The 15,402-nt window shown below is 38.6% G+C and overlaps 1 protein-coding gene across 8 annotated transcripts in view; it reads left to right on the top strand.

Annotated features, from left to right (window-relative positions):
* Positions 1 to 15,402, top strand: part of HEPH (hephaestin) — a 94,722-nt gene that overhangs the window by 11,492 nt on the left and 67,828 nt on the right. For all 8 annotated transcript variants that reach the window (XM_087860399.1, XM_087860400.1, XM_087860395.1 and 5 more), the window contains 6 exons: positions 1,660 to 1,904; positions 3,478 to 3,690; positions 4,358 to 4,540; positions 5,601 to 5,855; positions 7,878 to 8,046; positions 9,489 to 9,625. In XM_087860399.1, the coding sequence (XP_087716525.1) occupies positions 1,660 to 1,904; positions 3,478 to 3,690; positions 4,358 to 4,540; positions 5,601 to 5,855; positions 7,878 to 8,046; positions 9,489 to 9,625 (1,202 nt within the window). The remainder of the gene's footprint in view (positions 1 to 1,659; positions 1,905 to 3,477; positions 3,691 to 4,357; positions 4,541 to 5,600; positions 5,856 to 7,877; positions 8,047 to 9,488; positions 9,626 to 15,402) is intronic.

Genomic DNA, 15,402 nt, shown 5'->3' with positions numbered 1-15,402 from the left:
TTCCACACTGAGATGCCTCAGCATTTTTAGGGTCCTAAAGGTAATTCCATATTCTCTTGATCTGAAAATATTTTCAAAAAGAAAGAAACATGAAATATATACAGTATTTATAAGATGTGTGTGATGAAACTATGCTCCCATAGTTGAGTGGAACTACCTTGATTTTGGATATGTTAAAATGTGAAAAAATATGGTAAGCCTCAGAATCGAGGAAATAATAGTAATACTTATCACTTATTTAACAATCTCTCTGCAACAGCCTCCATACTAGAAATTTACATACTTTCTCTCACCTTATTCTCACAAAAGCTCTAGGAGGTGAGTATGAATATCCTCATCTTACACTGGAATTTAAGCCTAGGTAATGTGGACACAAAGCTAATACTCTTCTCACCATTCTGCCTTCCACAGATTCCATAAGATTAACCTTTCTTAATCTTAGAACCTTGCTGATGTTCCACAAATATCTGTTGAAAAAAAAAGAGTGAATCGTGGAACATTACATCAAAAACTAAGGATATACTGTATGGTGACTAACATAACATAATAAAAATTATTATAAAAAAAAGAAAAGAAAGAGTGTATTAAAGAATCTTTTGTGATCTTGAATCACTTTGCCTCCCTAAGCCCTCAGAATTTTCCAAAGTTGACTGTAATATCTCAGAACTTTCTAGTAAGTATTAGAGTAAGAAAAGCAGCTATGTTTTTTGGACAAACTGCCTTCCTATCCATCTACTTTTGGAGTAACAGAGTCTTTTTATTAGAGGTGTCCTTGAAGGATAACTTCATTATCTTCCACCCCCAATACTTTGAAATAATAGTTAGCATTTATTAATCTTTTACTGTTTTCCAGGCATTGTCCTAAGCTCTTTATGTATTTTAATTTTTGTAGTCACTGGTATCATCTGTCTGAACTTGGTACCATGATTATGTCCATTTTACAGATGGGGAAATTGTGCATAAACAAGTTAACTAACTTGCTCAAAATCCCACAGATTTGGAAGTGGCTGCATGGGCATTTAGTCAAGTCATCCTGGTTCCAGAACTTACGATCTCAACCACTATGCTATAAGATCTCTCATATATAGCTAGATGATGCAAGGTCAGGCCATTTGGACTGGGAGTTGATCACTTAAAAAGAGTCAGTCCATAGTTGATTGTCTCCCCATTACTATATATTAGGTTGAACCGTGTGAAATCGCCTTTTTTGGAGGTGAAAAGTGGTCAAACATCAGCAATTTTATATGCTTTATTTTTTTAAAGATTTCGTTGTTGTTGTTTGTGTGAGAGAGAGAGAGAGAGCGCAACCACAAGTGGGGGGAGGGGCAGAGGGAGAGGGAGAAGCAGACTCTCCCCTGAGCAAGGAGTCCCAATGCGGGGCTCAATCCCAGGACCCTGGGATCACGACCTAAGCTGAAGGCAGGCAGGTGCTTAACCGACTGAGCCACCTAGCACCCCAATTTTATATGCTTTAATTTAATGCTTCCTATCGTCTAACAGACTCTAACCTTCTGTCTTTTGATCAGTACAATCTCATTTTCCCTTGTTTTGCCCTAAACAAAAATAGACATTTTTTTGGTCAGCTTCTTCTGGAAAAGAGCTTTCCGGAGGTTTGAAGACTATGGCAAAATTCTGAGTTTTTCTCTTCTTCCTTCCCAGAGTAGCTTCCAGCTTCTTAAAATCTGACAAGAACCGGATAGGGAGCAGCTACAAGAAAACCATTTACAAGGAATACAGAGATGGTTCATACATGGATGAAATGGTCCAGCCTGCTTGGCTGGGCTTCTTGGGGCCAGTGTTGCAGGCTGAGGTGGGAGATGTCATCCTTATCCACCTGAAGAATTTTGCCACTCGTCCCTACACCATCCACCCCCATGGTGTTTTCTATGAAAAGGACTCAGAAGGTAAATCAGACCACCCTTTCTTTCTCCTGTCCACAACAAATATTCCATTTATTTTACTAACATTTGAGAGAGAGGAGCTAGGGATGAGAATAGACTTTTTTCTCCTTATTAATCTGAGGTAGCAGGGGTACTACCAGAAGAAGTGATAACATTAGTTATCACTTCTGCTATTCATATGCTGTGACTTTGGGCAAGCCACTTCCCCTCTCTGTGCCTCATATTCTTCATTAGGCATATGGAGATTCAATCTGGTTTGTATCATGAAGAATTACTTGAATGACATTTCCATAAAATATTTGGCTGTGCTTTGGAAGGAGAAGAGTGTGCTGTGAATGTAAGGGAATGCTATTCTCATGTCATGGTGTCCTGAAAGGTCCATTTTTTTTCCTCAAGAGGAAGTTCAGTTTACTAATCTGCATTCCCCATCCAATGGCCTATAATAATGACACAACAGGGGGTGAGGGGAGTAGAAATGGAATCCAGGTTTTGGCTAGGACGTTAATTCCTGTATGTCCTCGGACAAGTTATTTTTCTTCAGTTGTCTCCTCCATAGAAAAGGTAAGTGGGCCAACTGATCATTAAGTTGGCTGCATTTTTAAAAATTTAATTCTAATATAGTTAACATACAGTGTTATATTAGTTTCAGATGTACAATATAGTGATTCAACAATTCCATACCTCAACCAGTGCTCATCGCAAGTGCCCTCCTTAATCTTCATCACCTATTTCACCCACCTCCCCACTCACCTCCCTCTGGTAGCCATCAATTTGTTCTCTATAGCTAACAGTCTGTTTCTTGGTTTGCCTCTCTCTCTCTCTCTCTCTCTCTCCCTTTTTCCCCTATGCTTGTTTGTTTTATTTCTTAAATTCCACATATGAGTGAAATCATATGGTATTTGTATTTCTCTGACTGACTTATCTTCCTTAGCATAATACTCTCTAGCTCACACATGTCATTGCAAATGGCAATATTTCATTCTTTTTTATGGCTGAATAACATTCCATTGTATATATATACACGTCTTCTTTAACCACTCATTAATGGATGGACACTTGGGTTGCTTCCATAATTTGGCTATTGTTAATAATGTTGCTATAAACATAGGGCTGTATGTACCCCTTTGAATTAGTATGTTTGTATTCTTTGGGGTAGATACCCAGTGGTGTGATTACTGGATCATAGAGTAGTTCTGTTTTTAATGTTCAGAGGAACTTAAGTTGGCTTTAGATTGAAATTCCATAATTGTCTGCTTTCTGTTTTCTAAAGTGAGTGCTTGGAGGGGGGAATTCTGTCTTCTTTCTTACTTTTAGGTCACTGGCTTTGTACTAGGATACTATTAGATCAGGCTGTGAAGCACTTTCCATGGCCACAGCTCCCTCTCCAATGGCTGTCACTTCTCCACCCATTGTTGATGTGAGGTCTGGGAATCTTTGGCTGGATATTACCTGAATATGTGCCCTCCTCAGGTCATGAGGAGCACTTTCCCATATGTCAGCCCTCTCTTGGCTTCTATAACTGCCAGGCTCCCTCTCACTCACCTTGAGACTGGGCATGTGCAATTTCATTTTCTAGGCTCCTTATACCCAGATGGTTCCTCTGGTCAGCTAAAAGCTGATGACTCTGTTCCCCCGGGAGGCAGCCACATTTACAACTGGACCATTCCAGAAGGCCATGCACCCACTGATGCTGACCCAGCATGCCTCACCTGGATCTACCATTCTCATGTAGATGCTCCACGAGACATTGCAACTGGCCTCATTGGACCCCTTATCACCTGTAAAAGAGGTACAGGCCCCAAGGGTGAGCTATTAAGATGCAGTGTTAGATATCTACAGGAAGAACTGATGTAGCTGAATCACCTACATATTAAACAGCAACCTAAAAGGGAAATTCAGTGCCCTTGTTTATTAGCAGGAATAAATCCTGCTAAACTTTTTTCCCCACTATTTTCCCTATTTTATTACTTTTTAAAAACCTTAATATTTTCTTATTTCATTGTAAAACCTTGAATTAGTAATGATGGGAGTCAAATCACATAAAAAAAGGTGTGTGACAACAGTTTAAATGTGGTTAGGATCAAAAGTGTAGCTATCAGGGTTTGGGGAGAATTGGGGACTTCATTGGAAATATGGTATATTTATGTATTTTCAGACCTGGAAGACTTGGGTATTGCAGGAGTATGGTCAGATTAAGGACCTGGGTTGAAGATACAAGCAGGAATGGTGGGAGGGAATTATTCTCAATCTTATATGTCCAACCTTCAAGTCCTAGGCTCAACTGAATTGAGTTTAACTGGGAAAATAGAAATTTGGAAACAGAAATTAGGAGCAGAGGTCTTATCTGCTTTTCTGTTGCCAAAAGACTCTTACTATTTATTTTTATTAGTACCCCTTGCAGGTTACCGTTGCTAAAGAGAGAAGGTTCTCAAGGGCACATTTCTTACTTACTCTAGGAACCCTGGATGCGAATTCCCCTCCTCAGCGGAAGGATGTGGATAATGATTTCTTCCTGCTCTTCAGTGTGGTAGATGAGAACCTTAGCTGGCATATCGATGAGAACATTGTCACTTACTGCTCAGATCCTACCTCAGTAGACAAAGAAGATGAAGCCTTTCAGGAAAGCAATAGGATGCATGGTAAGCTGGGAGAGGGTGGCCACACCATGACACTAAAGACTGATAGGTCTCCACTGGGCCTAGCATTTGGTGGATACTTCCATATATTTCACAAGAATGAAAAGTAGTAGTTATCTTTTCCCTGTTTTTACTCCTCAAAAGAAGTAAGAGTAGTAGGTACCTTTTCCCTGTTTTACCTATGAGGAAATTGGGGCTTCAGGATTACACAACAGATAAACTGCACAGCTAAAATTCCAACACTGATCTGTCTGACTGCACAGGCTGTGTTCTTGCCATTAGGTACCTTGCCTCCTAATGTGTAATAGCTTAGGTTATTTATTCCAAAGTCATGTACTTTATTCTCAGTGTCTCAGGGTGAGGGTTGCCCACTGATATAATTAAACAACATTTCTTTGTCCCAAAAAGTTTGGGAAAATTACTCACTATGTGGGGAAAAATAAAAATTATTTTTAAAAAATGGTCAGCTATAAAGAAGTTGATCACCTTAATTAAATTCAAAACAAACTAAAGACACAAAAGCCCTGAGGCATGGGTAGATAGCTGATTTTAGTAATAAAAACAAGTTGATTTTATTTTTGTTTAATTAAGAAAGAGATTTATGTCCCTTTTGTGCCAGAGATGGTCTCAAAGCCAGACAGTTCCAAGGGAAGGAGAAAACTCAGAGGGAAAATGTAAGGGATGGCTTGGACAGCTCAAATTTCTCTTCAGTTTTATACAAATTACTTTTGATAACCATGGTAATTAGCTAACTTGAAAATTCTCCTGTGGAAATTTCAGAAGGAAATTGGCCTGGAAGGAAAAAATAGTTTGTAAAATAAACCCCATTTATTAGAAAGTTTCCTCAGATTGCTGGGTTGGAATCTTGGTTCTACTGCTTAATTGTGGCCTTGGGAGAGAAGTAACTTCATTTCTCTGAACCTTGGTTATCTCATTGTTTGTTTGAGATCAATGATATCTCCTTATTTTCCCAGGCTGTTTATGAGATTTTAAATTAACGTATATGGTCTCATCAGGCTGTACTTTCCTAACTCTGATATTTTCTTTGGATTTTCCTTTGCAGCAATCAATGGCTTTGTCTTTGGGAACTTACCAGATCTAAGCATGTGTGCACAGAAGCGTGTGGCCTGGCACTTATTTGGCATGGGTAATGAAGTAGATGTCCACACAGCTTACTTCCATGGACAGATACTGACCATCCGGGGCCACCGCACTGATGTGGCTCATATCTTTCCAGCCACCTTTGTGACTGCTGAGATGGTGCCTCAGGAACCTGGCACCTGGTTGATTAGCTGTCAAGTGAATAGTCACTTGCGAGGTGAGATCCAACATCTTTCACCCTTGAGGTATAGAAGGAAGATGACATTAATGGTCATCAGGAGCCAGGAGCCATAAGATAGTCTTTCAGATGAGACAGCTAGGTATAAAGGATGAAATACTAGATTGGAATTTTGGGACTTAGCCAGGTTTTTCCGTGAATCAGCCATTAACTTGCAGGGTGACCTCAGGGACATCTCTCTGGGTTTTATCTTCCCCACCTCTAACATAAGATGGTATAGAGATGGATAAACAAACTTTTAAGCTGTTCTTCTTTGCTCAGAATTCTAAGGAGTTAAGACCTGGAGGTATTTGCAGTTTATTGAACAGTCAGTGAAGGAGAGATTAAAGAAGATGAAGACTTCTCTGAGAGAGCTTAGAGTATTGTGGACAAGTAGTGACACTCTAGTTGGGATGCAACAGTAATAGGGGTAGAAGGTTTAGTTTTTAGAGTGAAATTTGTTGAAGAAATGGCATAGTGCATCAAGGAGCATCAGAGGAGAGGAGGGATATATGAGACAATGAAAAGAGCACTAGACAAGGGATTAGAAGGTTTGAGTTATTGTCTCAGCTCTGTGAAAAACTCACTGTATGACTTTGGAAAAGTCCCTTCCCATGTATAGGCCTCATTTGCCACATCTATAAAATGAGGGATTTGGTCTAAATAGTCTCTAAGATCCTTGCCAGCTCTTACTTTCTAGAATTATTTGATATATGATAAATTAGGTAGGCTTCAGGAAAGTAATATGAGTATGTGAAAGTAGATTTGAGTAGGCGAGGAGTTATAGACTGGTAGGATAATGAGTCTGTGGTGGTAGGTTTGACCAACAGAGGTCATTTACCCATGCTCCATCATCAAGGGCCTGCTTTTGGTCCCAAAGGTACCTGGGTAAGAGAGTATGAATGAATATGGATGGAGGTTAGGGATGCAGCACAATAGTGAAACAAGTATGGGCCTTAGGGCCAGCTAGATAAGCCTGAATTCAAATCTTTGTTCTACAAATTGTTTAATTAACTTTGGTAATTCATATAACTTCTCTGAAAGAAAAAAATGAACATAAAAATTTGCAGTTAAAAGATAGGAGATTAAGTCTCAGCTTCACCACTGACTAGCTGTTTAATCTTGGGCAAGTTAATTAACCTTTCTGATCCTTGGTTTCCTTCATCTGCAAAATGGGACATTAGAAGCCTGTTTCACATGATGGTTATGAGGATTGAAGGAATGTACATAGGAAAGCACCTGCCACAATGCTTGGCATGTAATACATATTCAACAAAAATTAATATTATATTTCCCTCCTTTTTCTTACCTCAAATTTCTAATTTATGAATTTCAGATTTCCTTGGGATGATGTGAGTTTCAAATGTGATAGTATACTTGAATGACCGCTAAAAGTTGCCAAGCAAATATAAGGCAGTATCATCCATTATCACTATGCCTCAATGTAAATTTTTCCACATTTGGAGATACTATTTGGAATTCAAATTTTCCTGACATTCTCAAGTCTGCAGCTTCTTCTCCATGTAGAGAAGATGTTCCATTCTTTGGGGAACTTCTCACTTTACATGTAATTTACTCCTCTCTCTTTTTTTTTCCTTACTCGCTCTTTTTAGAACGCAATGCTTCCACCAGCCCAGTGTGATAGACATCCCTATTCCCTTCATTTACAAAACATGGGTTAAAGTTCAACTCTAGAAAGTGAGTGGCAGAAAGTCCTACAGAGAGTGGTAAGAATTAGACTGGAACTCAAGTATTCTGACTTCAAACTCTGTGATGTTGCTACAGTGTAAGCCTTTTGCAGAAGCAGAAATGAGGATCTGGTAAATGAGTCAATTGTGGTTAGCAGGTGAAGGTATTTGAATTCCCACATAGGCTCCTTTTCTTCCAGCCAGGTTCTTGAGGAATGAGAGAAAGTGGCCTAGTGAAAGGTGGGAGGGAAAAACATTGGAAGGAGGAAAGTGGGTCATCTGGCTATAAGACCTGTTGGGTGGAATGGAGCTAGCCATGATGTTCTTCCTCCAGATGGCATGCAAGCACTCTACAAGGTCAACTCTTGCTCCATGACCCCTCCTATGAACCAACTCACAGGCAAAGTTCGGCAGTACTTCATTGAAGCCCATGAGATTCTATGGGACTACGGCCCGATGGGGCATGATGGGAGTACTGGGAAGAATTTGAGGGAACCAGGCAGGTAAGAGGCGGTGAGCCTCCTCCCCCAGCTTCTCCTCCCTTAGCTTCTTCTCCCCCAGATTGTGGGCCCAGCTCAACACCTATTACTCCCTCTCAGAAATCTCTCACTTCTCTTGGAGGTTACAATCATTGGCTGGAATTACATGACACAACTGTTAGCCAAATTCTTATGGTCCCCTGGAGAGCTTGCTCTTGGGAATCTACAAAGCTTTTTGTAGGGTTTTGTCACATTCTCAGCAAAGGATTCAAGCAGAGTTTGAGATTGTTTCTGCTATGATCCCAGGCTGCATTAAGAAAATAAGACCCAAAAGAAACCAGAACAGTTGAAATGACATTTATCCAACTCTTCTTTATTTTACTCATTGTTTACCTCATTGTCCCTTTCTTTCTTTTCTATAATCTGAGGCATTTGAGCAGGAGTGTAAAAGCACTCTGAGAAATATAGAAAAGCAGGAGCAACCTGCCTTATAGCCATTCTATTCTCATCCTTTTGGAGGAATTTCTCCAAATTCTCCTGCCTCATCCATTACTCAGATGTAGGCAAAACAGGGCAGAAGGTTAGTTCCCTGTTCAGATGCTAGGCTTTAAGTTATACTGACTCACTGGGCTATCAGTGATTCCAGGTCTTTTACAGAAGAGATACTTAGTGAATGACTAGGGGAGTTTTGGGAGAAATATTCTAGGGCACACATCATGTTTATCCTTCCAGTAAGAAATAATGGAATGAATCTGCAGAAACCATAAGAAAATGGGAACTTGGGTCTCAGCATAGCTTCTAGAATCTCCAACTGTTCTTGCTAAGTTAGTGGGCCTTCATTTTGAAATGAAGAATATTTTTTAAAGATTTTATTTATTTGAGAGAGATAGAGAGCACAAGCAGGAGGAGGGACAGAGGGAGAGGGAGAAGCAGACTCCCTGCTGAGTGCGGAGCCCAACATGGGGCTCAGTCCCAGGACCCTGAGATCATGACCTGAGCCAAAGTCAGTCACTTAATTGACTGAGCCACCCAGGTGACCCAAAATGCAGAATATTTTTTATTAAGGTAGGAAAGGATCTTGAGTATCTGAGGATGATTAGGACAGATGTAAGGCTATTTAACTTCAGAGGGCAGAACTGGTCCCATTATCTGAAACTTACAAGAGAAGAGTTTAGCCTACTATAAAAAAAGAACTTCAACCATTAAAACTATCCAACAGTAAGAGGGATTGCTTTCTCTGAAACTAAGTCCCCTGACTTTTGAAAGACTCAAGTGGGCAGAAGTAGTGTATTACTTATTAGTGGTGTTATCAAAGGAGACACCTTCACTGGGTGGAATTGAACTGGGATGATCTCTGAGGTTCTTCCTAAATATAAGTATTCATAACTTGATGAGACCAAGGGTGAGATGGGGATATATTTGATACATAATTAAGTCATGTGACATTTGTCTTTTCGATATGTCAGTGGCTCAGATAAATTCTTCCAGAAGAGTTCCAGTAGGATTGGGGGCACTTACTGGAAAGTCCGATTTGAAGCCTTCCAAGATGAGACATTCCAGGAAAAGGTGCAGCTGGAAGAAAATAAGCATCTCGGAATCCTGGGTGAGGAATCCTTAACTTATGAAATGCATTGACTGGAACCTGAGAACTGGGGAAGACTTAGAAACTAGAGCCTGGAGGTACCTCAGAGGTACACTTGAAACAAGCATCTCTCAAACTGAGTTCCAAGGGATAAGTGTTTGGTGAAAAAAGCTATGAGTCTGAACGTGTTTGCTAAACACTAGGTTAAATGTGGTCAAATAGTATTCTTTGCTGCAGGGCTTCTCAGAGCTTTGTATTTATTTTTGTCCATCAAAAATATCCAAGATGGGACTAGAGTATGTAGAATTTATCATACTTAATTACTGAGCCTTTTATTAACGAACATCTTTTGGTAGCACTGTTATATAGGTCACACTTTTAGAAGTGCTTCTGTAAGTGTATTTCTGAAGAGCTATTTAAAGCAGTAAGACTGTCCAGGTTCTTGGCAATATGAGGCCAGGAACAAATTGACATTACATGCAGGCATGCTTGCTATGTTGAGGGATGCAGTACAAGGTTTAAAGCCTGGTCTTGGATAAGGTATTCAGCTGCACAGATTTGGGTAAAGCACAGTGTTGAAATGATATAGCAAATTTCGGTGTGGTTTAGCCACTTGGTAGAGCTAGGAAGTAAAATAGATTAGATGGAAGAAAACTTTGGTAATGAAAGCAATGTAATTGACCATGTTCTGGGGATAAGTGTGTGACAGTTGATTCTAGGAGATCTGAACGTGGACAATAAGCCTTACATTTGCTGGACATGAATATATGAAGAGCAGAAAACCACTTTGGGAAAGAGGGTGGGCAGTGATTAAGAAGCTATCGTTAGCTGGTGTCCAGGATTAGTCTCAGTCTTTTATTCTTCAATAATTTTATTGGGGTAAAATACACATAACATAAAATTTACCATCTCAACCATTTTAAGTGTACATTCTAGTGGTATTAAATACATTTGTAATGTTGTGTAACTATCACCAACATCCATCTTCACAATGGATTCCATCTTCACAACTCTTTCCATCTTATAAAACTGAAACTCTATACCCATTAAACAATAACTTTTCATTCTTCCCTCCCCCTAACTCCTGGCAATAACCATTCAACTTTCTGTCTCTATGATTTTGACTACTCTATGTATCTCATATAAGAGGAATCATACAATATTTTTCTTTCTGTGACCAGCTGATTTCACTTAGCATAATGTCTTCAAGATTCATCTATACTGCGGCATGTACATAGTTTCCTTCTTTCTTTACTTGACATCTATCATTCCCATGCCTTTATTTTTATTAAGCTTTTAAATTTTAATTCCGATAACATACAGTGTTATATTCCAATAACATACAGCATTATATTAGTCTCAGGTGTACAATAGTGATTAAACAATTCTATACTTCACCTGGTGCTTATCAAGACAAGTGCCCTCCTTAATCCCCATCACTTATGTACTCCAACCACCCATCCACTCCCCCCTGGTAACCATCAGTTTGTTCTCTGTAGTTAAGAGTCTATTTCTTGGTTTGTCTCTCTCTCTCTTTCTTTTGCTCCTTTGTTTTTTTCTTACATTCCACATATGAGGGAAATCATATGGTATTTGTCTTTGTCTGATAGACTTATTTCATTTTGCATTATACTCTTCAGCTCCATCCATGTTAGTGCAAATCACAAGATTTCAGTCTTGTTCATGGCTAAATAATATTCCATTGCATGTATATAATATTTTGCTTATCCACTCATCCATCAGTGGACACTTGGGTTGCTTCCACATTTTAGCTTTGGGGAATAATGCTGCTATGAATATGGGTGTATAATATGTCTTTGACACATGCTTTGGATACTTTTCAGTATATGCACAGAAGTGGAAATTCTGGGTCATATGGTAATTCTATTTTAATTTTCTAAGGAACCACCATACTGTTTTTCATGGTGCAGGCACCATTTTATATTTTCACCAACAGTGCAGAAGAGTGACAATTTCTCCACATCTTTGCCAATGCTTGTTTTCTGTTTTGTTTTGTATTGTTTTGTTTTTGTTTGATAATAGCCATCCTAATAGGTGTGAAGAGGTATCTCATTGTACTTTTGATTTGCATTTCTGTAATAATTACTGATGTTGAACATTCTTCGAAGTACCAATTGGTCATCTGTGTATTCTTTGGAGAAATGTCTATTTAAGTCATTTGCCCATCTTTAATTGAGTTGTATAATTTTTGTTGCTGAGTTTTAGGAGTTCCCTATATATTCAGGATATTGATCCCCTATCAGAGTTATGAATTACAAATATTTTCTCTCATTTTGTGAGTGGCCTTTTAACTTTCTTTATAGTGTATTTTGATGCACAATTTAAAAATAATGAAGTCCATTATGTCTACATTTTTCTCTTATTACCTGTGTGTCTGCTGTCATATCCAAGAAATCACTGCCAAAGCAAATGTTGGGAAGATTTTGCCATATGTATTCTTATCAGAGTTGTATAGTTTAGATCTTAAATTTAGGTCTTTAATCTATTTTTAATTTTTTATTTAAATTCAGTTTAATATATATTCTGTTTTATTAATTTCAGAGGTAGAATTTAGTGATTCATCAATTGCATATAACATAGAATGCTCATTACTTCAAGTGCTCGCCCTAATGCCCATCACTCAATCATCCCATTCCCCCATCCACCTCCCCTCCAGCAAACCTCAATTTCTTTCCTAAAGTTGAGTCTCTTATGGTATGCCTCCCTCACTGTTCTTGTCTTAGTTTAATTTCCTTCCCTTCCACTATGTTCATCTGTTTTGTTTCTTAAATTCCACATATGACTGAAATCATATGGTGTTTGTCTTTCTCTGACTGGCTTATTTCGTTTAGTATAATACCCTGTAGTCCAACCCACATTGTTGCAAATGACAAGATTTCATTCTTTTTGATAGCTGAGTAGTATTCCATTATATATATATATATATATATATATATATATATATATATATATATATATATATATATCACTTCTTCTTTATCCATTCATCTGTTGATGGACATCTGGGCTCTTTCCATATTTTGGCTATTGTGGACTTGCTGCTATGAACGTTAGGATGCACATGCCCCTTTGAATCACTATGTCTGTGTCTTTTGGATAAATACCTAGAAGTGCAAATACTGGGTTGTAGGGCAGCTCTATTTTTAACTTCTTGAGGAACTGCCATACTGTTTTCCAGAGGGGCTGTACCCATTTGCATTCCCACCAAAAGTGTAAGAGGGTTTCCCTTTCTCCACATCCTCACCAAAATCTGTTGTTTCCTGAGTTGCTCATTTTAACCATTCTGACTGGTGTGACATGGTATCTCCTTGTAGTTCTGATTTGCATTTCCCTGATGCCAAGTGTTATTGAGAAATTTTTCATGTGTTTGTTGTCCATTTGTATGTCTTCTTTGGAGAAACGTCTGTTCATGTCTTCTACCCATTTCTTAACTGGATCTTTTGGTTTTAGGGTGTTGAGTTTGATAAGTTCTTTATAGACTTTGGGTACTAGCCCTTTATTTGATAAAACATTTGTAAATATCCTCCTCCATTCAGTAGGTTGCCTTTTAGTTTTGTTGACTGCTTCCTTTGCTGTGCAAAAGCTGTTTATTTTGATGAGGTCTCAGTAGTTCATTTTTGCTTTTGTTTCTCTTGTCTTTGGAAACATGTCTTTGAAAGAAGTTGCTATGGCCAAAGTTAAAGAGGTTGCTTGTGTTCTCCTCTAGAATTTTGATACATTCCTATATCTCACATTTAGATCTTTCATCCATTTTGAGTTTATTTTTGTGTATGGTGTAAGAAAGTGGTCCAGTTTCGTTCTTCTGCATGTGGCTGTCCAATTTTCCCAACACCATTTGTTGAAGAGACTGTCTTTTCCCTATTGCATATTCCTTCCTACTTTGTTGAAGATAAGTTGACCATAGAGTTGAGGGTCCTTCTCTGGCTCTATTTTGTTCCATTGATCTATATGTCTGTTGTTATGCCAGTACCATACTGCCTTAATGATAACAGCTTTGTTATACAGCTTGAAGTCAGGAATTGCGATGCTACCAGCTTTGGTTTTCTTTTTCAACATTCCTTTGGCTCTTCACGGTCTTTCCTGGTTCCATACAAATTTTAGGATTGTTTGTTCCAGCTTTATGAAAAATGCTGATGGTATTTTCATGGGGATTGCATTGAATGTGTAGATTCCTTTGGGCAGCATAGACATTTTAATAATATTTGGTCTTCCAGTCCATGAGCATGGAATGTTTTTCCATTTCTTTGTGTCTTTCTCAATTTCTTTCATAAGTGTTCTATAGTTTTCAGAGCACAGATCCTTTACCTCTTTGGTTAGGTTTATTTCTAGGTATCTTAGGGGTTTTGGTGTAATTTGAAATTGGATCAATTCCTTCATTTTTCTTTCTTCTGTCTCATTGATAGTGTATAGAAATGCAACTGACTTCTGTCCACTGATTTTATATCCTGTAACCTTACTGAATTTCTGTATCAGTTCTAACAATTTTGGGGTGGAGTTTTTTTTGGGTTTTCTACGTAGAGTATCTTATTGTCTGTGAAGGGTGAAAGTTTGACTTCTTCTTTGTCAATTCAGATGCCTTTTATTTCTTTTTGTTGTCTAATTGCTGAGGCTAGGACTTCCAGTATCATGTTGAACAAAAGTGGTAAGAGTGGACATCCCTGTCATGTTCCTGACCTCAGGGGAAAAGTTCTCAGTTTTTCCCTGTTGGGGATGATATTTGCTGTGGGTTTTTCATAGATGGCTTTTATGATATTGAGGTATGTTCCTTCTATCCCTACACTGTGGAGAGTTTTTATCAAGAAAGGATGTTGTATTTTGTCAAATGGTCTTTCTGAATCTATTGAGAGGATCATATTGTTCCTCTCCTTTCTTCTGTTAATGTGGTGTATCACATTGATTCGTGGATGATGAACCACCATTGCAGCCAAGCAATAAATCCCACTTATTCCTGGTGAATAATCCTTTTAATATAGTGTTGGATCCTATTAGCTAGTATCTTAGTGAGAATTTTTCCATCCATGTTTATTGGGAATATTGGTCTATAATTCTCCTTTTTGGTGGGAGTCTTTGTCTGGTTTTTGGATCAAGTAGAATGAGTTCAAGTTTTCCTTTCATTTCTATTTTTTTAAAAATCAGTTTCAAAAGAATAGGCATTAGGGGCACCTGGGTGGCACAGCGGTTAAAGAGTCTGCCTTCGGCTCAGGGCGTGATCCCAGTGTTCTGGGATCGAGCCCCACATCAGGCTCCTCCACTATGGGCCTGCTTCTTCCTCTCCCACTCCCCCTGCTTGTGTTCCCTCTCTCGCTGGTTGTCTCTATCTCTGTCAAATAAATAAATAAACTCTTTAAAAAAAAAAAGAATAGGCATTGATTCTTTATGTGTTTGGTAAAATTCCACTGGGAGATCATCCAGCTCTGGACTCTTGTTTGTTGGGAGATTTTTGATTACTTATTCAATTTTTATAAAGATTTTTATTTATTTATTTGACAGAGAGAGAGAGAGAGAGAGAGAAGGTACAAGTAGGCAGAGCAGCCGGCTGAGGAAGAGGGAGAAGCAGGCTCCTCACCAAGCAGAGAGCCCAGTATGGGGCTTGATCACAGGAGCTGAATGCAGACGCTTAACTGACTGAGCCATACAGGCACCCCTGATTACCAATTCAATTTCTTTGCTGGTTCTGGGTCTGTTCAGATTTTCTATTTCTTCCTGTTTCAATTTGGTAGTTTATATGTTTCTATGAATGTATCCATTTATTCAGATTGCCTAATTTGTTGGCATAT

This window comes from Ursus americanus, chromosome X (genome assembly GCF_024610735.1).
Source record: "Ursus americanus isolate L20-20 chromosome X, mUrsAme1.1.p, whole genome shotgun sequence".
NCBI lineage: Eukaryota > Metazoa > Chordata > Mammalia > Carnivora > Ursidae > Ursus > Ursus americanus.
The sequence above is the reverse complement of the archived record's forward strand: the minus strand, read 5'-3'. Positions and strand labels throughout refer to the sequence as shown.